We start from the raw sequence: 25,703 nt of genomic DNA, 5'->3' as shown, positions 1-25,703 counted from the left end.
TGGTCCTGAAAAGAGGTAGCAGACCTCTTTGGCCCTATAAATCATTGGTGCTTCCAGCAGCGTCAAAATTTGAGCGTAGAAATTCCCCCCGTCGGTCCGCAAAAGCTCGACGGAACCCCCGCCCAACTCTTATCCACGTCGCCAACGCAACCTATCGCGCGCGACTCCGCGTTGCGATTCTCACGATGCATCCATGGACACGCATCATTAGTACTTTCCGTTCTTCTTTCGATGCAGATGTTTCATTGACGCAACATTGATTTACGCAGCAGATATGCTGCGTAACCCGTAGGCGGTGATTGCGTACGGCAGCAGGACCGCGCAGCGGTTAGCGTAAGTTCGACATCGAAATCGCGTTTCGGCTTAGATTCTATTATAATGCGTGTATGACGTCATTTATATTCATAAGTTTTAAGATTCCCCCTTAAAAATACGGGTGGTCCCGCATGGATTTCTGACAATAATCGTCCACCTAACCCAAACCCATGTCTGAACGTGTTCCCCGTGTTGTCAAAGAAGTTTTATCATCAAAAGTTCATTTGCTTGGATGATCACTGTTGCTACATCCAGTACCATTGAGCGGTAGGTTTCCGTGTCTTACCTAAGAACCTGCCATAAATCTCTGGAACGTTAATTTAGGTCAAAGGCATCACCCCACGAATTTGAGGTGGTACGGATTTCAAGTGGAGTATTCGTATACGGGATCGTAGATTATGAAGAGAAGGGTGATCCCGTCCATTTCTTAATTTTCGTTAAAAAAAAACGGCCCGGAAGATACGGCTGCCGGCGTTCTGGCGCGGTTTTTTCTACAAGGAGTTCGACCGGAGCGCGCCAGCCTCCGGCGCCGCATCTTCTTGGTCGTTTTTTACGGTAATTAGGAAGAAATGGACGAAATCACCGTCCTCTCCATAATCTACCATCCTGCATACGAACACTCCACTCAAATCCGTACCACCTCAGATTCGTGGGGTGATGCGTTCAAGTCAAATAAAAAATCTTCCCGGTTAGCAGCAAAATCCTTCACCAATCCTTTTGACTGACTTCAGTCACGTTAACTTCACGAGGATTTTCGCAGAATCTGCGAGATTAGACAGCTGTGTGGTCAGATCCGTAAACTCTTAGTATATTAAATATTTATCAGTCTGGAACTTCCGGGCAAAGCTGGATTTCATACTTCTTGCGGTGATTTCAATAGAAATTAAAAGTGGTGGCACTCTAGATGTAAATTGTTGCGACGGAGTTAGTCTCCCCCCCCCCCCCAAAAAAAAAAAAAGAAAAACGCTTCATTCTTTCGAAGAAATTGAAGCATTGATTAAATTTCTTAAAGTTTGCTTGCAAAAAGTGTCAGTACTATATTTGGAGAACATCCGTGATTTTAAACTTATGCTCCTTCGATATTGCTACAATTTGAGAACATAATACGATGAAGTAAGAATTCTTCTCTTTCCTTCTTTCTTGTTTATCTTTTTTTTTTTTCCAAAAATTAGCACGAAATGATGTGCAAAGTATAAAATGACGTGAATGTCTTCGTCATGCCAATAAAAATAAGATTTTACGACACATCATGTGAATGTTAGCCGTTATTTAAGCAGCCTTATTATTATAATTATTATAATAATAATAATAATAATTATTATTATTATTATTATTATTATTATTATTCAAGCAGTTATTTGCGCGTTAAAAAACTTAATGTTAAAAATTTCTGGAAGAAAGAGTGTTTCCAATTCGATCGAAGAGGGAAAAGAGGTACTGCTGTACCATTAACAATTACTCTGATTCTAATATTAACGCTTGCGCTTCATTTCGGCCATGCTGTGGGACCCATCTCACCCCATTTTATCGCTTTCTGACGCAGGATGCATCAATTCGACGCAGTGGGACCCGGCTCACCCCACAGGACCGCTTTTTGACGCCGGAGCATCGGATTGACGCTGTCTTACCTGTCTCTTTTTACCTGCTTCCTGAAATTTCGCTTCACACACAAGCATAGATACACGTTCCAGAATAAGCCCGTTACTATATAGCATGATAGTCCACCGTATTCCTAATCCTATGAAAAAAAAAAAATCATTCGACGACACGATTATCCACGAAACTGGTAACTAGACTAGTTGTGAAGTTCGCTTGACCAAATTCTCCTTTTGGTTTGCGGCAACGATCACGAATCCTGGACTAGAGTCGTGTGGAATGTTTCCTTAACGATCGACGTTCATAGACGCATCATTAGCGCAAATTAGGACAATTTTCGTTCCACGTCTTATGTCTTGATTCTTTCGTTTCTGGCTCCGTTCATCGATGTTCATAATTTTCATTCGTAGAACTATAATTCATGTTCTTATCCGTGAAATATGGCATGACTTTTATCGCAGGATGGTTTCCCGACGGGGAAATACAGAGACGAAACCACCTCGGGTAATTGTGAACCTGATGCCCGAATCCAACACATTGGTCATTCTGTTCGGTTGGGCTGGATGTCATGATCGGTATCTGAAGAAGTATGCGGACTATTATGAGAAAGCGGGGTTCGTTCATGCTCTTTTTTCCTGCCTTACTAATTTTTCAACCTTAAAATATCACCTGGTAATTTATATTTGAAAAATCCTGAGTTTGAACTCATTCTAGCTCCCTTTTTCGAGGGAACTGACACTCGAATTCTTGTTTTTCTCAGTCGATCTTATTTGACCTCAGGATTTCAGGATTTCAACTATTCGTTACACCACACCAATTCGAAAAGTACGCGGTTATCCGTCCTATCATCGATTCGCAAAAAAATTCTACCGTGAAGTGTTCGAGAGAGAAGAGTGCCCGATTCCTCTCAATGTATACTTCCATTGCTTCTCCATGAATGGTTGCTCGACGTTCACGGCTTTCTGGGATCTGCTGGACAAACGAACCGATGGAGATAAATTTAAGGAACGAGTGCAAGGGATTTTATTTGATAGGTGAGCAGTTGCTTTCTTATTCTTATTTTTATTTAATGTAATATATGGCTAGAGAGAGCTTTTTTTCAAAAATTCCAGCAATTTTGCACCTATTACCGCTTGTACGATTACGGTCTATTCTCTGTAAGGCTTAGAGAGGAAGCCCGATTTCGTCCTCATGTTTCTGATCAGTTTTTCCTCTATTCTTATTGTTATTATTATTTATTTATTTATTACTTATTAATTTAATTTTTAATTATTGTCATTTTTACTGACAAAAAAAGGATTACTGTAAAAATCCAGAACGATTGCAGTAATTCTAGATTTTTTTTTAATTTCAAAGGTATATGGATGGCGCCGGATACTTTAGGGATTGTGGGGACCATCATGCAGTGTTTCCACTGACGCAGTAGAGAGGAAACAATGACTCTGTGTGAATTGAAAAAAGAGCAGGCGTTGGGCAGAGGCGTCGCGTTCAGCCAGTTGAACTCATTTAGTCGACTGCAAATTAATGCAAACTATAGGACCATGAAATTTACAGAAATAGAGGATATTTCTGGTTTTTTCCGCCAAATTGCACTAGTTTTTTTTTGCGTAGATGGCGACAGGTCTTAATGAAGGAGAAAGAATCATCCTTAAAGGAAACGTACCACGAATATAACGTGGTATGGAATTTACATGGAAAACTTCTATACAGGATCGTAGATTAAAAGCATCACCACACGAATCTGAGGTGGTGCAGATTTCAGGTGGAGTATCCGTATACGGGATCGTAGATTATGGAAACGGGGGTGGTTCCGCTCATCTCTCCCTGGATCACTGCAAACAGGCGCCTCAAGAATGCTGTTTTGTACGACGCCGTCTATTGCAACGCTCCACCCCTTGCGCCGCCTCCGCCCTTCGATTCGTCGAAAATCATATCGGACTGCTCCGATAGGCAGTAAAGGACGCTGCGCGTGCAAGGGTGGCGCGCTGCAGTAGAAGGCATCGTACAAAAACAGTATTCAGGTATGGCTGATTGCAGTGATTCAGGAAGAAATGAGCGGAACCACCCCAGTCTCCGTAATCTACGACCCCGTATACGGATACACCACCTGAAATCCGTACAACCACAGATTCGTGGTATGCTGCCTTTAAGGAAAACTAGGTCGTTCCGCTCATCTCTCCATAGTCGCTGTGAAAAAAAAAACAGCGCCGTTTTTTTACGACGGCTTGTACTGCAACGCGCCACCCTTGCGCGCGCGTCGCATCAACGAGCGAGCCTTCGAGGATTAACAAGAACTCCTCGCCATCCTATTCAAGTTAAGAATAAAGTTAGGAACCTAAGATTAATGAATATACTGCTGAGCGGGACGGAATGTGCACACACAGGCGAGTTCTAGCGCATCTCGTAGGAACTAAAGGGATTCGCATGCAGTTTCTTACGACGGTCACGGAGAGATGAGCGGAACCACATGGTTCTCCGAAATCAACGACTCCTTACAGAAGCTTTCAATGAGAAATCCATAACACGTCAGATTCGTGGTTTACTGCCTTTAATGGCAACTAAAACCATTTGCCGTTTATCCATCTGCACAATTTTTTTGGCATCTTTAACAACTTCTTTTGAGTTTTACGAAAAACTATGCTTAAGATTAAGTTTCTCATAATTACGGAATTTGAAGGCAGAGAAATTTTGAAATATAAAGCAGATAAATCTTTTGTATAGTAATTGTTATATATTACTTGTTTATTTTTATAATTTAGTAATTTTAAATATTTAGCTCACCTGCTTTTACAACTCCATCTCAATCAGCTCATGCAATCTCGTTCGCTTCAATGCCACCGGCTAGATACCATGCCGCACTGAGAGAAGCCTATAGAGCTTTCCTTTACGCCTACTTTTCGGTTCATCAGTTAGTTTTTTTTTGCTTAAAATTTGGTTTTTTATTTTAATAAATAATATACTGTCAACAATATTTTTCAAAGAAAAATCCCACTGATGCATTAACTGGTTTGTGAAGTCAAAAAAAGATTTCCTAGGTCAAAAAAGCCAAATCTAGGTGCTATTCCAAAAAAAAATCTAGTCTAAAAAAAAGAAAATATATTAGAATCTGATTTTGATGGTGTATCCGTCTTATCGCTGAAGTTCCATATTTATTTCTTTTCCAAGAAGAATAACCCGCTTCACTTCTCGATTCAAATCCTTCACAGTTCTGGAATTTTTCAGTGCAACAATTATTTCCCTAAATCGCTCATGATCTGCTCTTTCCAGTAAAGTTATCCCTCATCGATATTTTGTGAAAGAGAAATTTTAAAATGTGTATTGTTCATTGAAATGTAACCATTTCCTTTTTCGTTTGATTTTCCGTCCGTAAAAATTCCCTTCTTCCTTTTGTTTTCTCGAAATTCATCACGTTAAGTGTTCTAAGTGGAGCCTTTCTTAGCGTACGAAAAGATATCCAGCTTTCAGTGAAAATTCCTAAACCGATAGCTGTGAAAAATAGAAGAAGTCCACGAAAAATATTAGGAAATCATCTGTTAATCTTTTTTTTCTTTTTTTTTCCTTCACAGCTCTCGCTTCGAGATTTCTCACTGAAACCCGTTTTTTTAGAGGCTAAAGATGAAAGCTTCAATTCTGAAGCAGAAACTGCTAAGCATTTCCAAAAATGTAGCTAGGACGTAGAAAATTTCCTTGTAAAAGATGATATAATTCTTGTTTCAGTGGTTTGGTATGGATGTGGTCGCTTGTGGAAGATGATGTTTACGAGAAATTCTACGCGTACTACCGTATGCTATCGTTAAAGGACTTACCAAGGAGACAGATTTATTTCTACGGCCCCGGAGACGATGTAAGTTTCCAGGGAATTAGCGAAAAATCCATCAGACTGTCCTCAAGTACTGTTGAATTTCCCAACGGAAACATTTCGGCGAAGTGAGCGACTCGAAAACATAGGGGAAGCTTCAAAAATGTGATGTTGACCGGAAAATTTGCGAAAAACAAGTACATTGATGTTAATCCCAAGAGGAGAAATAAAATGAAATGAAATATTCAAAATACACTGTAAATTTCCGATTAATTTGAGGAAATTTCGTTTTAGTTCTTTGGAAGGAGAGAGAGTTCCTGGAGAGAATGTGGCAGCTAAGCTGAATCTATCCTAGCACAAATCTGACCACAATAACTTAAATAGCTTAAATAGTTGGCCAAAAATGTTTGTTTAGAACGACAATACTGATTTATTTCAGTAAAATTTGGGCTTTCGAGAGGTACACCTCGGTTTTTTTCTTGAAATGAAATCCAAGCTATGGAAAAGCTAACGCGTTCGGCACGTTCATATTCGTATTTAATTTCGAACCTTTTTGAAAATTTTCCTGAGAACCCTAATTTTTGATAAATGTCTGTGTCCTGAACTCTCCTTACTGATTGTTGCATGACTACCAGTAGCTATGAAATGCCACCCCTAATGATTCGTCACTGGAGTTTAAAGGCATCACCCCACGAATCTGACGTGATATGGATTTCCAGTGGTCAAAGATCATATGGGATCGTAGATTATGGAGAAAGGGGTGATCCCGTCCATTTCTTCCTAATCGCCGTAAAACATGGCCTAGAAGATGCGGCTTCGAGCGTCCGGGGCGCTATTTTCTGCAACGAGTTCGATTGGAGCGCGCTAGCCTTGTGCGCTGCATGTTCCGGGTCGTTTTTTTACGGGAATTAGGAAGAAATGGATGGAATCACCCTCTTTCCCACAATCTACGGCCCATATAGGCATGACCCACCTGAAATCCGTTCCACACCAGATTCGTTATCGGGTTATGCGTTTAAGTTTAAAAAAAAATGGAAAAAAATAGAGAAAAAAAAATAAAATAAAGAGAAGAAAAACGGAAAGAAATCAAATTTTTCACGACAAATTCAGAATATGGCTGTTATTTTGAGACCAGTCACTCTAATTTTGGACGATGTGGACGAGTTTACCAGCGTCTCTTCGCTCTATTTGTGCACGTCAACGCACGTTGACGTGGCTGAACATCACGTGAATTTAACGTGAACTGGCATGGATGTGAACTCGTACACTAGTTCAACGTGATCCGTAATTATCAACTAAATTTCACGAAAGAAAGAGAAGAAATTTGTGAGAGCATAGAAATCCACGGGATCCACGCTGATTTTTCCATGTTATTTTCTTTTAAAAGCCTTAAAATCTCAGAAAAGTCTCGAATGTGATTATAAAGAGATCATTCTTCTTTTATTCTCTTTCTTTCTTTTTTTTTTGCTCATATTTTTATATGATACCTCTCGTTTCATGCGCTCGTCTCTCAGTTACGGTATTTATCCGCAAAAGAAACAGCAATGTGCAAGAAATTGGTTTCTGAAAAATCTCACTGTTTAAAATCTTATTCTAATAGTTCTAACCAGTAGCACCCGTTGTTTAATAATTCTTTAATTCTTTAATAAAAAAAAGGTCGATACTATAAGGATATAGCTCCTTTGAGAAAAATGAACTCCTATAGAAACGAGCAGTTCCACAATAATTGGTTTCTATGGTGAGTTTCACGTCCCCTTTGCTGCTGGGTACTCTGATGCTCGAGTTAGATAGGGAATAATTATTTCAAAATAATTTTTAAAAAAGAAAACGACAAAAAAGAGATGAGGAAAAAAGCTACAGAAAAATGCCAGGAATGCAAGAAACTGCATAAAGAAGACTCGAAATCTCTGGAATGATGATTCCGGATTCGCGAGCCACGTGTAGATGTCGAGAGATATGCAGTGATGTTGTGGTTTTATTACCAAAACATTCGTTTGCTCCCGGGAATTCGTTTGCTCCTCGTATAGGATGTGGCAAAGGTCAAGATGCACATGAAAAAAAATTGAAAAAAAAAATGTATTTGAAAAAATTCCACAGCATATTTCCGAATTGTTGGCTAAGATAGGAAGAAAATCTGGGTGTAAAAGTCCGTAGGAAGAAGAGAAAAAGAAGAAATCTGAGGATGAATGTAAGTAATTTTAAAAAAAGCAAAAGATGAGTTGTTACCAGAAAGCGGGAGTTATTGATATTAAATTTCATTAGTTATTAGTTATTTTATTAGTAACAGTAGAGAAAAACTTAGGTAAACTCTTTTTCTGAAAAAAAAATGAATTTAATGATGGTCCCATTGACATTTTTCAAAGTGTTCCAAGTAAAGTCAATCTCAATCCGCTTTCCAGTGATCTATTCCAGTACGATTGTTCGTGGTTCAATATATTTTTAAAAGCAAAAAGTGTGATTTTCTGATCAAAGCAAAATATTCTCAGATTAATGGGAACTCAGATTTATGTAGGAAAGTAGAAAAATGATTTTCTTTTGTACCACTGCCATCATAAATTCTTATTTCTTCTATGCGGAAAACGATCGTGTCCTCAGGCTATTTTAGAAAAAATTTAATCTTTTCTACTATTATTCACGTTTAATTACAATTGAGTATTCGCATTGGGATGCTTCAACAAATATCATCTTTCCTAATTGCTTCAATATTACACTTTTAAAAAAGTAATACAATAAATTGTATCCGCGTAATCAATTTTTTTTCTATTAAAAATATTTTCTTAGAACTTTCACTTTGTTTTAAACATGATTTTAGAGCTGTCTTCTAATATATATGTACTTGTCTGAGGTTCTTGGAGTTATATTTTCGTATCCATATGTACTTTTTTAGAGTTTCATTCTAGTAGCCGTAGAATTTCTCAGGATTATGCGTCCTCTTATCATTAATAATCAGTTTTGAATGTTCTTTGCTAACCAACACTTCAGAAAACAAGAACACTATCAAATTATCAATGGAAGTTTACACTCTGGAAAATTATCCATATGTTGACGAAACAACAGGGAAACACGTTCTTGTTTACATCATCGTAGCGTTAAAGGGTTGGTCATAAATTCTTATAGATTGTATAGGGAAGTTTTAGGAAAGTGTTTTATCTAAAAAAAGATCCAAGATGGACTTTTAAGAACAAGAAACAAATCGGATCCTTTTTTTTTTGGAGGGAGGGAGGAAATAAAATTTCACTGACATGTTTGCAATCGGCGGAGTACATAGGTTGTGAATACGCACATAATTTGACTGTATCAACCAATTGTGCCTCTTTTAGCAAAAACTCTGTCTTATTATTTACTTACTATTACTATATACTTGTTATTTACTTATTTTTTTACTTAATACTTATTATTTGCTCTTTTTTTTGGAAAATGGTCCTAATCTTGTTGAATTGTTAAGTTTAACGAGATTTTCTCAACCTGAATTTTTGAATTTTCGAGTATAATTAACGAATATTTATTTGGCTATATTTCCGCTACCTTCTGTCATCTACATTTCTTGAGAATCTTTTTTATTTTTGAATTTTAAATTTTTCGTTTCTCTGACTTTTTGTGCGGTTTTCTGGTTTATCTATCTCCTATTCCAAACCAGGAAGCACTCGTGATGAAAAAAGCTGAGCTGAGGGGAAGGAAGGAGTGACAGTTGACAAAAAGAGAGGGAAATGGACAGATTATAAGTAATATTAAACAAAGAGATTCTATGAAAAAAATGAGAAAGAAAATTCAGATAAAGATTATTATTATTATTATTATTATTATTATTATTATTATTATTATTATTATTATTATTATTATTATTATTATTATTATTATTATTATTATTATTATTATTATTATTAAGATAATCCTTTTTACTGAGAAAAAGATATCCTCGGTTCCGACTACAGACGTTTTATAGCGCTTAGAACAAGGAAGTGTTTGTAATTGTTGTGAGAGAGGTAGAAGATAAAAAATTAAATTAACTAATTAAAATTTCGCTTGAGAGTAAGGAGAGAATCACATGGTCGACATACGAGGAACGTACGTAATTGTATTTGAAGAGACGGTGGAAGTATTTCCTCTTGTAAACACTATTAACAACTTTGAATGTCGTTCTCTGGATAATATCTCGTGGAAAAAAAACCCCGTTTGAGAATTGTCCATTTCCTTATATGCATCAGGGGATCTGTTTGTGGAATTTTTTTCTGTGAACGTAAAGGAAACAGTGCGGATTTACGTGCACATTTTCCATCATCATTATCAGTGTAATAATTACTAAACTAATTACCAAACTAATTACTTACCTAAAACTAAACCTAACTAAACTAAACTAATTACTTACCGCTTTTTTTGCACCTGGAGTCATTTACATAATTAAAACGCTTGAAATTTCCAATGATCACAATGATCAAACCTCATTTTTTCCCCCGTTCCAGGTGTGTTCTGTGGATTCAATCGAAGCATTCGCTAGTGTTCAAGAAAAACAAGGTGTCACAACATATAAAAACATATGGAAGGATTCGTTACATTGTCAACATTACCGTAGTCATGGTGAAGAATATGAGAAATATTGTCTGGATTTTGTTCTTCGTCGAGACGAACGCGACACCGACGTGAATGCTGCCGAACTGAATGAACCACCATTAGTTGAGCTTTGTAATTAGCTTTGTAATTAAGTGTTCAAAGCTCTGCTTAAATGAGATTATTTTCTATTTATAGTCATCCTGTGTGTGTGTGGTTTACTGTGGTGATTTACTTATTTGATTAGAATTAGTGTTTCGAGATAAGTTTGTGATTAGGAACAGTCGACAGTCCCCAGCGACGACAATCACTCGTTATCTCCGTGTGTGTGTGTGTGTCTCTCCGTAGCCTCCTTCCTAGATATTAACAACACTGATGCTATTCATTCTATGTGACTATATATTCAACAACCTCAACATCCTCCTATCCGTTCCACCTACGCATAATCCTTTCTGATGATTTTGTAAAAATTTTCTGTCGAGGTTATGTTTTTCCTGAGATGAATACATATTGTGTTGTGGATTTATTTGTATTTTGTGCCAACGATGGCGTGATTTCCGAGTAAAACATCAGTAAAGAGGTCATGATGATTTTGGTCCTGTTCACATCACATCTACACCTATCGTCGTCACTGATCAACACCACGACACGATTAAATACGATGCGTTCTCGTTTCTCTACATTTTACCTACTATTTCGTTCACTCCCCCCCCTATCCGAAGAATCTGGTTTTTGCGCACACACACACAATGCTGCTGCAGTTCACACACACGCGTGTAAAGTATGAAGATTGATCTCTGCAACACAACAGATACTCCGTATAAAACCGTCTCGTATAAATTCCACTTTGAATTAATTAAAATATGAAAAACGAAAGAAACGAGGAAGAATTTCTTCAATGCGTTTCCCCCGGCAACAAATCACATCAGCACAGACGCTTCTGGGTGCAAATGATTAGTGTGTATTAGCGCTTGTTATCGTCACCTCTCTACCGTAATCGCGGATGACTGTGACGATAGTAGCGGAATATCATTCGTTTTTCTCGTCGTAAACCATCCCGTTCCCGTGTTTTTGCTGCGTTCGTGCTGCGTTTCATTCGTTACCCCGTCCGTTTCGCCAAATCGCCAAATCCTCCTTCCTCGCCGCCACCCAAGCCCTTCACCGAATCTTTCACCCCGCCTGCGACGTCATCGAATACTACTATCAGCAGCGCGATTGCGTTGCGTTACGTTGATGTGTAGGGAATACGATTGTTGTGTAGCTTTTTGAATGCGTGCGAAGAACGTCATATGGCCACGCGCGGCGCGACGATCGAGCGCGGCCGCACGTGCGACGTCGCGCGACGACGTAGCCCACTCATCGATCTGCGCGCTAGAGACTGCGAGTGATTCAGTGTGCGACGGTGGAGCTGGCTGGCTGAGTCATGGACGGCGAAAAGGGCGAGTTCCAGGCCCTCGGCGGATCGCTGGCCCTCGATCAGAAAGGCGAATTTCAAGCCCTACGGGGCACACTATCGTTGGATTTATCCGCTTGTAAACTTCGAAATCCACCACCTACCACCAACAACGCCACGAATAATGGTGAGTTATTTTGTTTTTTTTCTGCTTCATTCTCAGGGTTTCGGTGACTTTTTATGCGATCGGCCGCCATAGTTGGAGGAACGATTAGGATCGTGGGGTTTTTTTTTCCACGAATCGACGGGGTCAAAAGGCGGCTTGCTGCCAGTGCTTACCCCACCACCCGCATCGTTGAACCATGCAAAATGGGGTGGCGGTGCTGTGAGTCTCGTGATTTTCGACGTGTTTCAGAACCGCGTACCGATCCAACGCTCGAACAAAAGCAATACGCACAAGGATTTCTCGGTTCGTTACCACTCATTTCATTCCCATTTCTTTTTCCATAATTCTTATCCTACCTTCTTTCTTTCTTTTTCTCTCTGAAACACTTTTACCTCTTTTTTTTCCGAATTGTTCACTTCCTATGTCTGTGAATTTATCTCAAACTTTTTGTATTCTGATTCTGTTCCATACGTTTACAGATGCACTTCGTACGGTTCAACAAATCCATAATTTCGAATTTGAGAAAAAAGTACTATCACCTGGATTTATAGCGCCACTGGTCAGCACAGAGTTCCTCACTCCTCTTATTTCTCCTTCTAGTCGGTACGTTCCGTTGTTAAGGATTCATATAAGGATTTTCTTCTGGATCACGTTCTGCCAACGGTATTCTAGCCAGAACGAAAGCTTCTGTTCCCCCCGAAAATTAGAGTGTGTTGGTACAGCGCTGCGGTTGAACAAACAAATGATAGAGTAGCGACATCCGGACTTGTGAGACTTTGTTCCATTGCGGTCGGTCGGCAAAGGTGTGAAAGTGTCAGCCACACATTTTTTTTTGTCAGCCTACTTCACCTCTACTGTGACTTATTAACTTTACTTTACATCGCGTGAAATTCGTTACCTTGAGTGAATGTAGGAATGAAAAGTTGAGGTTAGATGAGAAATGACCTTCTATTTTGCGGTATTCTTCTTATTGTACAGTGATGATCGAACGAATGAGCGACAGATAGTCGTTTGATAACGGCTTCGGAGGGTTATTAGTCACAGTTGTCAGTGATAACGATGAGGCAGCCACTTCAGCGCCAGAATTGGTCATGAAACATAAAACATTGAACGGTGGGGGGAAAAAAAGCATCGACGACGACGTGAGGGGAATTACATAGGTCGTCGAGCGCTGAGAGAAAAAAAAAGAAAGAAAAAAAAAAGAATTCAACTGATCCATTCCAGAGACTACCAGGCGATTCTGAATGCTATGGTAGCGAAAACACCGATCATGCAACCGATGGTTGGGACATCGGCAAGTTCAAATCTACCTTCCGGTTTCCCAACGGCAATGTCCGTTGCCGGCACTTCATCAACCACTTCTGTCGGACCGTCACCATCCACTTCGGCTACTGTCCCAAGTGCTGATCAGCTTATCACATCAAAAGTGGAGGTGAGAAGAACACGTTATGTACGTACACAGCAGTATAATCTCACTATTCCATTGCTCCTTTTTCTCCTGTATCCAAGAATTCCAAGACTTTCCAAGGAATTTTTCTATAACTTGTACAAGCTATCGAGATATGGCACTAAAATTTGCACGATTTCCGAAAATTTGTTGGATTTTTTTTTGTGTTAATCCGCGGTTTCCGTGAAAATCGACAGGATATTCATATATTGGTTTGAATTTTTGTGTGAAAATTTCCCATGGAACACACAAAGCCTACATGTGCCCAGTCGATGAAACAACCTACCATATTACCTACAAACCCATATGTTCAGCAGAAAGAAGAAGAGCAGAAAGAGCGCTGAACGTCTGTGTTTTGTGTGCGGAATCATTGCAAAAGGGGAAACCTGGATGGGAATTCATTTCACTTTTTGAAAAAGTTTATTTCTGTTCATATGGCGAATGTAATGTTGTAATAATGTGAAATTCGAAAACTCATCGATGAAATTTCTTCGTAGATTCTTATTGTGGTTTGTTTTAGCCCTACATTATTCAGATTAAACAAGAACCTCGATGTGTTTCTGAGGATTCCACCGAGTCGGACCGATCCAGAGCGTCAAGTACAGCAACTCATAATCCTAGGTCGAATAGAGTGGAATTAGAGTGAGTTCTTTTACCGACCGTATGTGTTCGATGCTGTTTTTACAGTGCTATCTCGAAACCACGTGCTTTCCTACGACAGTTTTTTTTCCACCCGTCTCTTTCTTCTCGCTCAACTCTCCGCATGAATCATCCGTACATTTTCTGGAGAAGTTCGAGAAGAGTCTGAAGTAAAAAAAGGAAAAAAAAAACTCCCCATCTAGCAACAATTTGTATCTGAGTAATTAATCCCAGCCACCTAAAACAGAATGACGTCATCATTCGTGTACTGTATCGTACAATTCACAGGAACCGCTAGCGTGGTGAAATCCACGATTTTCTCAGATAGCCAAAAAATTGGCGCTTTTTTTTCTCGCCAATTCTTCCTCTACAACACTTATTCGTCATTTTATCTTATTCTCAATTTTTTTCTTCCCATCTCTTCCTACTTGTCGAATCGTTCTTTGTACCGTACACTTACAGTTCTTCACCGGAAACATATCTTGATGATGATGATGATGGTGATAATGCGACTGAAAAATTCCACAGTTAATTTCTATTCATTGAACATTTTATTAGTCTTCCTGTCGGTTACCTTAAATTAATTCCATTTAATTAATTAATTTATTTATCGATGGAGCTCCAGTAATCTTCTATGAACTATACAACCTAACAGTAATTTGGTACCAACTAATGTTTTTTTTTCGAACCCGATACGCGATTAATTAAAGTAAGTTCTAAAGAATACATCTTTTGGGTACTTTTTTTTTATAAAATTAACTTCACTACATCCTCTAATAAGAATATGACAATTTTTCTTTCTAAAACTCTACGGACAGACATCCCAGGAGCAGTTCGAATATTTTTTTCGATGTTTTTTCGTTCAATTCGGAAAGCTCTTAAGTTGATGATTGCGCTTCTTTCCATTGTTTTGAATCCTTTTGCATTATTCATTGTTTTTTTTTTGTGTGAATTTGTTGATCGTGCGATTTTTTACGTTTCTGATGATTCTAAGCTCTTCTTTTTCTATTTTTTTTTCCATGCTGCATCCTTATTTCTACTAAAATTAGAGCTACAAAATTAGGTTCTTCGCATCGAGGCTTCCTTTATGCGAATTTTTTTTGAGGATTATTTATAGTGAAAGGCTTACTCTGCTCCTTTATTCTACCGTACTTCCTTTATGCTCGAAAACTTTCATATGTACTTTTTTCTTCTTCAAAAAAATTCTATCAGAATTCTGCGAATTTCCCTAAAAATTCGTATATTTCGTTCCAATATCGTTATTTGCTTTCCACGATTGAATCTCGCTCAGCGTTCAAACATTTTGGATCATCACTAAAATACATGGAAATTTTATGGAATAATGGCTCGAAACAACATTAATCGACAGCATTTTTTGAAATCGGTGTTCCCGACAGTGGTGTGCTAACCACACTTTTCTTCTCAGAGGTTCTCAGAGGTGAACTTTATGGTTCTTGCCAGTTTTTGTAGGTTTTCTTAGATCAACGTGAATAATCCTCGATTCTTTGACAATCATAGGCTTGGATTTAGTATTTAAGAAATAATCACGACGGGAAATCCTTAAGATAAATTGTTGATTTGATGCCGGTTAGGTTTTTTTTTTTGTTTCGTGAATCACCGACCCGGTTCAGCTCAAAAGTCATCGCATCTAATCGCTCGTGAAAGTTCAGCTTTCGACCATCCGACAACAGCACCACCTGTCACCTGTACTTAAAAATTAAAATTTTTGAATTATTCGTGAAATTAACGTACATACATATAGTTAAAAGTAGTATTATGTTCTGTCAACGTAGTATTAGAGTATTTACTATTAGATTCTTATGTTTCCATGGCAATTTTCAATTAGAGAGTTGTTTTCGAGCAAGCAGCAGTAGTGTATGTAGTGAGATAGTAACGAAAACATTCTCCTCTCATTCTCAACGATCTCCAACTCCGCTCCGCTCTTCATTGAGCGAATGAGTGAGTGAGGAGGATGGAGGGATGGAGGGATGGAGGGAGGGAGATACATCGGAGATAGATCGCATCTTGCAAGATGTTATGTTCAGCTGTCATCATCACGAAGCGATCACGAACGATGGGGGGAAAAAAACGAAAGAAACGGTGTGATACCAATGGTCACGGTGGTGGTGGTGGGAAAACACACAAGGATGCTGTGGAAATCTAATCCGGAAATCAGCTCGTGCATAAACAAAAAAAAAGATTTAAAAAAACGCATATATAGACGAGAAAAAAAAGAGATGAAACTAAGCTAACTACTGCTGAAATGAAGTGAATAACATTTTTGTTTTTTTTTCTTTTTTTTTATCTTTTATTTTTCCTTCTAAATTATGAGGCTAATATTATTTCGAGGTGATTTTATTAAGTTTTTTTTTTCTAGCATAATGTTATATCGCTACATTCCTCATTCAATTTTCACTTTATTAGTTTTTAATTTATTAGAATTTACAGTGAAATGTTATTCATAAATATATATATATATATATTTCATATACTATATTATATTTTTATTTTTTATTCTTTTTTTATATTTTACATATTATGTTTTATACATTATATTTTACATATCACATTCCGGATTCAATTTTCTCAGTAAATTATTGTTTACTAATTAATTCTAGTAATTAATTAATTAATTCTAGTAATATTTTTAGATAAGGGAATTTTGTTTTTCCCTCAAACAGCCAGAGTTATCCATATGTTCGTAGTTATATGATTCATCTAGAAAAGTTCCTTTTTCCTCAAATTTTTTTCCCGGGGGGATTTTTTTTCCCCGGCGCAAAATTTTCGCTGAATCACACAAGCAGCCAGGAGGTGAAACAAATCACCAGGTCATTTACGCAACATGTACGAAGTGAGAAAAAAATTTGGAGGGGCATTGGAAGCATCCTTTTTTTTCTCCTCTCCTTACTTTCAAAAATTTAATTCTTTATTAATTTACCTTGTTATATTTTTTTTTCTGGCAGAATTACTGCACTGTGTTGAAGTGAATCATCATCAGCTTTTTTTTGGAATTAGTGCAAGAATGAGCGAATTCATCACAAACAGGTTTTTCTGTGCTGAACATGGATACAATGGGGGAAATTTCGCAAATTTTAGGGATATAAATTATTGAACGTTGAGAGACTTTTCGGAAAATCCGACAACTTGTACTTTGGAGCATGCTTCGAAACTTTCGCGAATTATATTCGACATCGATGAATACATTTTGAACCTTATCCTCCTTTTGAAATATCATCTTTATAGATTATTTTATTAAGTATTGCTACATATTTTTATTTGATTAGTTCGGATGTTTGTTTTTATTATTCCCAGTACAAATTGGTACCAAAAGGTGTCGACATGTGCTGTGAATTCTTTTTTCTCTTCGATTTCAGTTCATTTATTTATTGATTTTGTTTGGAGGGACACCACGTGCGTTCACGCTTGAAAGGGACCGTTGAGGATGTGTGCCGTTGGGAAAACTAATCAACATTAATTTTTCCCCCTTCTAGGATCCTTTTATTTCTTCAATTTTATATTTCCACATGTGATTTCCTCTGCTATCCGCGCATCCACAGTTTTTTTTTTCACGCAAAAAGAACTTTTCAGTAGCTACAACGTAATTTTCATTACATTACTCAAATTAAGGTTAGCGTTAGAAAGCAAAAAAAAAGGTTGGTATTTGAAATGAAAAGAAAACGAGTAAAATCCAACCCCGAAGTAAGGATTTTTTCATTTGATTTTCTAAGCAAATATCAAAAATTTGTACCTGTGGCTTCAGACAATTTTCTCTCCATAACACATTCAGGATGTAGGATGTACTTTTTTTTGTTAGAATTTTCGATATTTGTTTTTGACGCATTATTCGTCATTGCTGGCCTTTTTTTTACATAACCCTTTCAATGTCATAAAAATCGATTTAAAAAACAAAAAAAGACTAAATTAATAAATTGATTTAAAGAGATTAAAAGGTCCTGGCGATTACGCGTGCTCAAATTCTCCTACAGTACTCCATTCCTTATTTTTGTTTTTGTTGACGGTATTTCGAGTAAAATCCTATTCTAATACTTTGGATTCTACGTGCTTTTAATTTTTTGTCAGAATAGTGATCTGCTTTTCCAGACTAAATCTCCAGGAAATTTTTTCTGCCACCTGAACTTTCCTCGCAATTGTCAGGGTTGATTTTTTCAGTTTCATTTCTCTTTTATTTCTCACTACACTTAAAGGTCACCACTGCTTCATCTTTCTGGACTAAAGAAACTTTTTCCAGAAAAAGGAATATTTTTTCACCCGAAAGAAACAATGCTGCTCATTCTGCTCATGAAAACATAAATTTGCATTTCTGAAGTATTGCTTCTCGAGAGAAAATGTTAAATTCAAAGTCTCGAGTGGAATTTCCGGTCGATACCCCAAGAATTTATGCTGTGCACTTGACAGCTGATAACTATGACGACGATACGCTTCGTCTCACAGTTTAAGACAGCGGTCATGAAACGTTCCGTTCATTATCTGACGTGTACATACTTCTTGAAATGTTCAAAAATAATAGGAAAAGATGAGCAATCGTTTCCATATGTGGCAGCTATGACTAGCACTAGAAGGCGCTTTTGTATTGTATTAAAATCAGACAATTGATTCGCAGTTTACGTCAGCCTGAAAAGAAGAACCCGAGGGGTTCGTGGACATAAATGCCCGGGTTTTTCCGTTTTTTTCCGGAAGTTCACTTTACAACCCGTAATATCTTAAGCGTTAGTGAACTATTCTCGTTCCTAAAGTTCAATTTTGACGAGAGAGAGGGAGAAAAAAAAGTGAAACGGCATTTTCGTTGAAGTAATCAACACAGGTGCAATACATCGAAACAGGTATTCATTCTCGGTACTTAGTTACTTTCTTGAAAAGGCATCGTCTCGATTCCGATGCGACGGTTCTCTCCGTCATTGTTTTTCGTCATTAACTGGACAAAAATTCATCATTAAATCACGATGTTCTCGCATGTTCCAACTACAGTAATTAAGCAGTAATAAAGCAAATCATCTGGCAGGCGCTGCGCTTACTTGAAGATCTTCAATCTAAAATTGCTATGGAATAGTCCACCCGGTAGTTACAGTAATCCTAATGTAGTAGTAGGCCCCTTCTAAAAAGGGTAGTATAGCTCATAAATGAGCAAATATGTAGCTACTGGATGGCTATTTAATCACAGGCTGTGGCCCCGGAAGATGTTTTTTTTTTCTCTCTTGTTTTGAGGAATTCCCCATCTCTTGAGTTTCCCTTAACGTTAGCGTTAGGAAGTTTCTGGAATTAATTTCTATTTTTTCCTTCTTATTCTCTACTTCGTTTCACTTTTATTCCATTTATTTCTTTTTTTTTCTCCTCTCGCATATTTCACTTAAATTGACATTAATCGAACATTTATGTTTTTTTTGTTATGCCAAAAAGGTTTAGGTGAAAAAAGCCCAATAAAAAGTTTCACCTAAACCTCGTTGGCATAACAAGAAAACATAAATATACTATCAAATCGCGAGGTTTCAAGAAGAGAGGACTTGGAGGACTTAATAGAACATTTTTATTTTTAATATGATTTTTAAAAATGGTGAACCTACAACAATTTGTTCGCAAATATGTTCGCATGCGCGGCTACAAAACCAGGCACAATTAGGCACTGCGACGGCGCCGCCGTATACGCGCCGATGACGAACGGTTGTTTTGTAGCTGGGAGGAGGGGGAGAGGGGGAGACGGTATGAGACGGTGATTTGTCGGCGCGCTTCGGCGCCTGGCTCGACCAGAAACGAGGCAACCGGCTGAGTCATTGCGACAACAGCACCATTCGAATCCTTATCACTCACATACTCTATATAACCTGTGTGCACGATCAATCTCACGCCAAGCGTTGTACTGTACGTTGTGTGATGGATTTCAACGTGTTCCCGTCAACGTATTCCTCGTCCTGCTTTCATACGCCACCACCTGATCCGAGGACACGAGCAGTTGAGTGAGTCTCCAATGACGAATTTTTTTTCCTCTTCCGACGTGAAATTAACCATCAACGCAAGCAGAGATCGCGTAAAGAAGTTCTAGCTGGATCAAATCTGTTAGCATTCAACGGGACTTCACTTGGAAACAAAAAAACAAACCTCATTCTATTAATTAATTCATTAATTATTAATTTAATATTAATTCTATCACCTTAATCTTTCCGATTTTTTTACTGTATTCATTTTTTGCTTCAGATATTTCTAAATATTCTTTATTTTTTTTCTAATTTATCACTCCAAGATTCCTTTCTTGTTTCTTATGTTTTCTGAAAGGAATTCACTTTTTTGAGTCATTTTTAATGGTACTATTGACAGAATTTCCTTTGTTTTGTCTAAATGTCGCTTAAGATAGAGATTGTAGCTTGGGATGCGTGTAGCGCAATCGGTAAGAGGCGCGCTGTAGCCGCACGGTTGATGGTTCGAAACCGCTCTTGTGCCGACCAAGCCTTTCATCCGGGATCAATAGATTGGAACCACACCTGTCTGGAAGGAAAAAAACATTGATTGACCCCCACAGGTCATTGTATAGCCCAACACACATTCCCAAAAAAAACCCTAAACAATTTCGAATTGCACTAAAAAAACGTGCTGACGTATCCTGAGCGGATTGATTCACCGGAGACTTTATCCTTTATTTTTTCTAAGGATAGCTTCTCTTAATGACACCTTCCATTTAGTAATACGTTTGACTAACGCCATATTATTACTATAATACCAGTTCATTCAGTGTTAATGTCATTCTTTTTTTTTTTGAAAAAAAGAAAAACTATTCTTGAATGATGCAACGACATGTCTGTTATTTTTTAGGAATTTTATAGACGTAGCAATTATCGGAGGAATTTGTGAAAGTGTCGGCTTACCACTGCCCATTTCGCAGTTCTTCTTTCAGATCATTCCGATCACTTTGTAATTTCTTTTTCATGCTAATTTTTCACATTAAGATATCATTAGGCTCCACATCCATCCAAATTTAAATCCGACTATTTGTTATTTTGCACTTTTCACCTGATTTCCTACAAACATATTGACCATCACTTCTAAATTAGGTGAATATTTAAGAATTTAAAAACTTTACTCGATTAATAATGAGTCCAAAAAGTAATGGACCTTTTTTTGTGAACATTTTCCGTATAATTTTTTAGTTAACTTTTAGTAAATGGACGTATAAATAGAAGGGAAAGCGGGGGAACTCCCGTGTTTTCTGACGGATCCAGGCATCAACGCTCTCTTTTTGACGTAATCCCCGCTGTCAACGTCATCACTTTCCGATGACGTCACGGACCTAATCAGTCCCACTTAACCTTTTAGGCACTAGGTCCTTCCTTGGCGCTAATTACGTCTGTCTGATTTTTTGAATAATAATAATAATAATAATAATAATAATAATAATAATAATAATAATAATAATAATAATAATAATAATAATAATAATAATAATAATAATAATAATAATAATAATAATAATAATAATAATAATAACAATAATAATAATAATAATAATAATAATAATAATAATAATAATAATAATAATAATAATAGTAATAATAATAATAATGATTTTGAATAATAGATAATATATAAAAATAAAAATAATAATAATTTTGAATAATGGATAATATATAAAAAATTTAATAATAGTAGTAATCTAATAATAATCGTCCAATAATCCAATATATATATATATAAAATCTAAAACAAAAATAATCTTGGATATAATTAATAAGTGGAATTCATCCCACCACGCCTACTTTTATCCTAATATTCAATACTTTCCATCTTTCACTGGGAATGAGGCTCTATAGTGCTGTGGAAATTAAATAATTTTTTTTCTGGCAACTATAAAGGACATTACTGTATACGACTACGACTAGAACAATATTAAAAATTACCTATTTTGATTTCATTCCTGGTTCCGCTGTGGTTGTTCATCTATGTAAGTGACCGATTCCTTTCAGCGCATAGAAGCGCACAAGAAGAAAAATTAAAGTTTAAACATTTAAAAAAATTGAAATATTTAAAGTAAAAAACCACAAAATGAAATAAAAATATGAAATAAAATATTAAAATATTATTAAAATATATAAAAAAGTTAAAATACTAAAAATTAAATTAACGTTAAAGATGGACTAGGTGCTCGAATGTGGTTATTTATTTATTTATTTATTTATTTGTTTATTATGCTCAATGGCGTCTATAAAATTTTTCAAGATGAATTTCCACCATAAATGACATGGAAACGCTTTTACAAGCTCAATTGAAAATGAATTAAGACTAAATTGAAATTCACCCGCTCTTAATTGACTCATTTTCAGGTCATCTATGTTTTTTCTTGGCTTTTTTCTTTAGTTGTTTACTTCAGTAATGCAAAATTCTGACCTTAAGCACGGTGATGTGTAGATCTTTCGTATCAGTGCACTTCCTCGTGCAGATCTCTGAGGGAACTATGAGGTAATCATCGGCAAGGAGGCAAATTGCTCTCTGAAACAAACCAATCACCAACAATGATGTGACGTTCGCATCGCTAATCGCTCCGTTCCAAGGTTAAGAAACAAAGTAACGTTTTTGATCCTACGTCACACCAATTTACATAGATCGTGCTCAACTTGCTGAGTCATAAGCTCAATAAAACGTAGCTTATCATTATTGTGTAACTAGGATTATTCTTTGTGCATATTCATAAAAGCGGAAAAAGAAAAAAATATGTTTATCTTAAGAAAAATATGTATTCATATGTTTAGATTTGCCCGGAAATTTACCTATTTCATTCTAATTTACATAGATCATCTTGAAATCCAAAAATCACAAAGTTACTAAAAAGTAATTACTATAAAAGGTATTACTCTCTGCACTATTTTATGTATATATTCATATTAAAGAAAAATACATATATGGATAGGTTTGCAGGGAAATATAAGATTTTTGCAGACTATTTTTGACGACTGGGTTTGATCCTGAGCTTATGGTTTAGGATTTATGAGCGGGTTAGCTCCGATAAGCATGTAAACAAGTCAATATTTCTGTTCTGCTAATAAACAGTAATTTTTTTTTACATTCTCCCATAAAACGCATAGGCTCCGACTACGGAGGGGATGAATACGTCAGAACGGTTTCAAATTTATTTTTCTTCAAATTTACTGTCATTTTTACGTCGCCTCTTTTTCGTTTTATACTCTGCGCAAAGCGACTCCTAAGACTAAGACCAGAGAATATCTCAGTGTCGTGCGTCATCTCCCCACCGATCTTCTGTATTCTGAAGCAGTATGTCCGGGCTGGACTCGGACTCGGAGGTCGCGTCGTCGTGGTGGCGGTGGGCTGTGGCGGGCGCGGGGTGTGGTTGAGGGTGAGTCATGCGCGATTGCGACGACGCTCGCCGTCCGACGCGTTCAAACCCTTCTGCCCCTCGCGATGAACGCGCGACTACGCAATCCTCCACTCTACAATATCCAGCATCATGCTCCGCATAACGACTGGTCAGTTACCGATGCGTCATTTCACCAATAAACGCCACATGCGGTCGATTTTAGCCGACATATGAAAGATGAAAGTTTTCCTCCTCCTTCCTTTTTTTATATTTTACACATTACCTTTACTGAGACTTTCAAACCCATCTCAATATTTTAGTGTCAAAATTTCTGAGTGTAGAAAACTTGAGGGAATTAACTAACCTAAGCTGGTTAACCTCACAGAGTTCATAAGCAGGGATGAAATTTACTGGAGGAAAATGAGATCCGAAGATCAAGGAATTAGTCCAGATCTCCTTTTCGCATGTAGTAAAGCACGTGGTCGAAGATAGGCATAAAAGAAACGGGGCAGAACCGCCCAAGTTTTTTTTCCCCTCTCTTCCATATTTTATTGTCTTATGTGACACGTTGAAGAATTCGCTAAATTCAGGTTAGCAATGGACGAACAGGAGAAACGGAAGTTGGATCGAAAACGTGCTCGTAACCGAGCTGCAGCCACAAAATGTCGTCAGAAGAAAATCGATCGGATCCAGGAACTCGAAGGACTGGTACGCGTATTTTTCCCCCTCATACACTTGCGCTGCCCGACACGTCATCCGTACGTCCTTCTCGCAGCCCTCCCCTCCCGCACCCGCTTCGAGTTGGTTTTCGTTCGTTGTTCCATTTGCGCACTTCGCACCAACCATGCATGCACACCTAAAACTCTGTTATGTACACTTTGGATTTCGATCAATAGCGGGCTAGAAATATTCCTCAAACAGCTCGATCGATTCGAGTTCATTCGAATTGTTGTGTTGTGCTCGTGTATCGTCGTCGTTGTACATCTTGTTGATGAATCATTGCCGACCAAAGAAATGGTGATTCAACGACGACGACATCGCAAATAGAATCCCGCTGCTTACGCGCTATAAACCATCCTCAAGTATGGATCGATAACCTTATTTGAACCTATGGCCGATCGAATCCTATCAGAGACAGAGTCGCGAACCACTTTAGAACTAGATTCTGTCCGATTCCTCGCATAGTTTCTCAAACCTGAACTCCACGGACCTTGAAGAGATTTCTCCGAAGTTTTTGAAGTTAGCGCGTTAATCGAAAAGGTCAACATGAATATAGCACAATTTTTGAAATACGTTGAACCAGTCAGAAAAATACCTTATTACCCTTTAGCTGAGATTCTCTCATATAAAAATATTTGACTTCTTTTAAAAAATTGCCTTTTCTCATGGTTTTAGTTTTTTAAGAGCCAAAGAAAAGGTTTGTTTTACATGTAGTTGCAGGGAACCACAACGACTATGGAAATTTAAGATACAGAGACTTTTATTTTTTTTTTTGCATTCCACCTCTGTAGAGATTGGTAGTGATGCTCCTTATCCAATATCCTTATCCAATACTGTTCTGTATCTTATTTAAGCAACTCCTTGTCCACTTTTTTTAAATTGTTGCATTCAATTTTTACTAGAATTCGAAAAAAAGACCAGAAATCGTTAGTTACACTCTAAGACTTTCATATCTCTCGAGAATCGACGAGAACGAAACTATTTTTTGACAGTATCTCTACTGTACGAAGAGCACTAACTTCCAGAAGTGAACTAGCTTGAATTCAAAGAACTGCAACAACCAACCCTCATTCCTCCTCGAGAGTCATAAATGCGCTGCGGTGAGGTCCCCGTTCAAAAACACATGTTCGTAACGTAGCTTGCGTCTGATTTTCACAATTTAATTGCTCTTTTATGGAAGCAAAGTCCTTTTTTTTGAGGACCCATACGAATTATGACCTCTGTAGATTCTGGTGATTTTAACGGATCGTAGTTTAGCAACTCTGAAAAATTACAATCTAAGGGGTCCGGAAGATTCTCAAGAATACAAGTACTCGTGAAAAAAAAATCGAATTCACCAACCTTCAAGGATTCTTATATCTTCCAAGAAAAAAAAACTCAAACCAGACCAGCGGCGCAACTCTAACAGCTCGTGGTGCGCTAACATCATGATTTTATGGTTATCAAGGCTCTGAAGAAGGCGATGACGCCGAAACTTTAGCCAGAATAAAGATCAATAACAATCTTGGTTCTGTTCAAAAAGTAGCACACCACAAAACTGTACAATGCCAAGATTCAAAGAAGGTCGAACTTGGGACTCACTCAAAAACTCAAACCATTCATTCCAGGTAGCGACAGAAAAACAACGAGCTCAGAATTTGGATTTAGAAATGGAGAGTTTGCGTAGTACACTACATCAACTGCAACAATTGATACAAATGCATGAACAAAGAGGCTGCGCACGCAGCTGATGATCTCCTCCTCTTCCCCTCCTCCGCACAGCTCCTTTTT

At 37.5% G+C, this 25,703-nt stretch overlaps 3 protein-coding genes across 7 annotated transcripts; 2 read left to right on the top strand and 1 right to left on the bottom strand.

Moving 5' to 3' along the window:
- Positions 1 to 547: 547 nt before the first annotated feature.
- On the top strand, positions 548 to 10,398 carry RB195_020770 (uncharacterized protein; the record flags this gene model as incomplete). 2 transcript variants are annotated; one of them, XM_064189229.1, is made up of 6 exons in its annotated part: positions 548 to 582; positions 2,373 to 2,525; positions 2,700 to 2,945; positions 4,688 to 4,819; positions 5,629 to 5,755; positions 10,171 to 10,398. In XM_064189229.1, the coding sequence occupies 6 exons, from the start codon at positions 548 to 550 to the stop codon at positions 10,396 to 10,398; spliced, it is 921 nt and encodes a 306-aa protein (XP_064045109.1). The 2 variants fall into 2 exon arrangements, with proteins under 2 accessions (XP_064045109.1, XP_064045110.1); XM_064189228.1 differs by lacking the exon at positions 548 to 582 and having other exon boundaries at positions 2,374 to 2,525.
- Positions 10,399 to 11,678: 1,280 nt separating this feature from the next.
- RB195_020768 (uncharacterized protein) lies at positions 11,679 to 25,663 on the top strand (the record flags this gene model as incomplete). Of its 4 annotated transcripts, XM_064189225.1 has the most annotated exons (7): positions 11,679 to 11,835; positions 12,064 to 12,117; positions 12,294 to 12,417; positions 13,039 to 13,246; positions 13,797 to 13,903; positions 23,804 to 23,921; positions 25,541 to 25,663. In XM_064189225.1, 7 exons carry the CDS (start codon positions 11,679 to 11,681, stop codon positions 25,661 to 25,663), a joined length of 891 nt encoding a protein of 296 aa, XP_064045104.1. The 4 variants fall into 4 exon arrangements, with proteins under 4 accessions (XP_064045104.1, XP_064045108.1, XP_064045105.1 ...); XM_064189224.1 differs by lacking the exons at positions 23,804 to 23,921; positions 25,541 to 25,663 and adding an exon at positions 14,363 to 14,432; XM_064189226.1 differs by lacking the exons at positions 11,679 to 11,835; positions 12,064 to 12,117; positions 12,294 to 12,417; positions 13,039 to 13,246; positions 13,797 to 13,903 and adding an exon at positions 19,787 to 19,869.
- On the bottom strand, positions 21,242 to 23,261 carry RB195_020769 (uncharacterized protein; the record flags this gene model as incomplete). Its single annotated transcript, XM_064189227.1, has 2 exons — positions 21,242 to 21,557; positions 23,149 to 23,261. 2 exons carry the CDS (start codon positions 23,259 to 23,261, stop codon positions 21,242 to 21,244), a joined length of 429 nt encoding a protein of 142 aa, XP_064045107.1.
- Positions 25,664 to 25,703: the final 40 nt, after the last annotated feature.

This window comes from Necator americanus, chromosome II, assembly GCF_031761385.1.
Source record: "Necator americanus strain Aroian chromosome II, whole genome shotgun sequence".
Lineage (NCBI taxonomy): Eukaryota > Metazoa > Nematoda > Chromadorea > Rhabditida > Ancylostomatidae > Necator > Necator americanus.
Note: the sequence above shows the minus strand (reverse complement) of the source record. Positions and strands in the feature narration are given on the sequence as shown.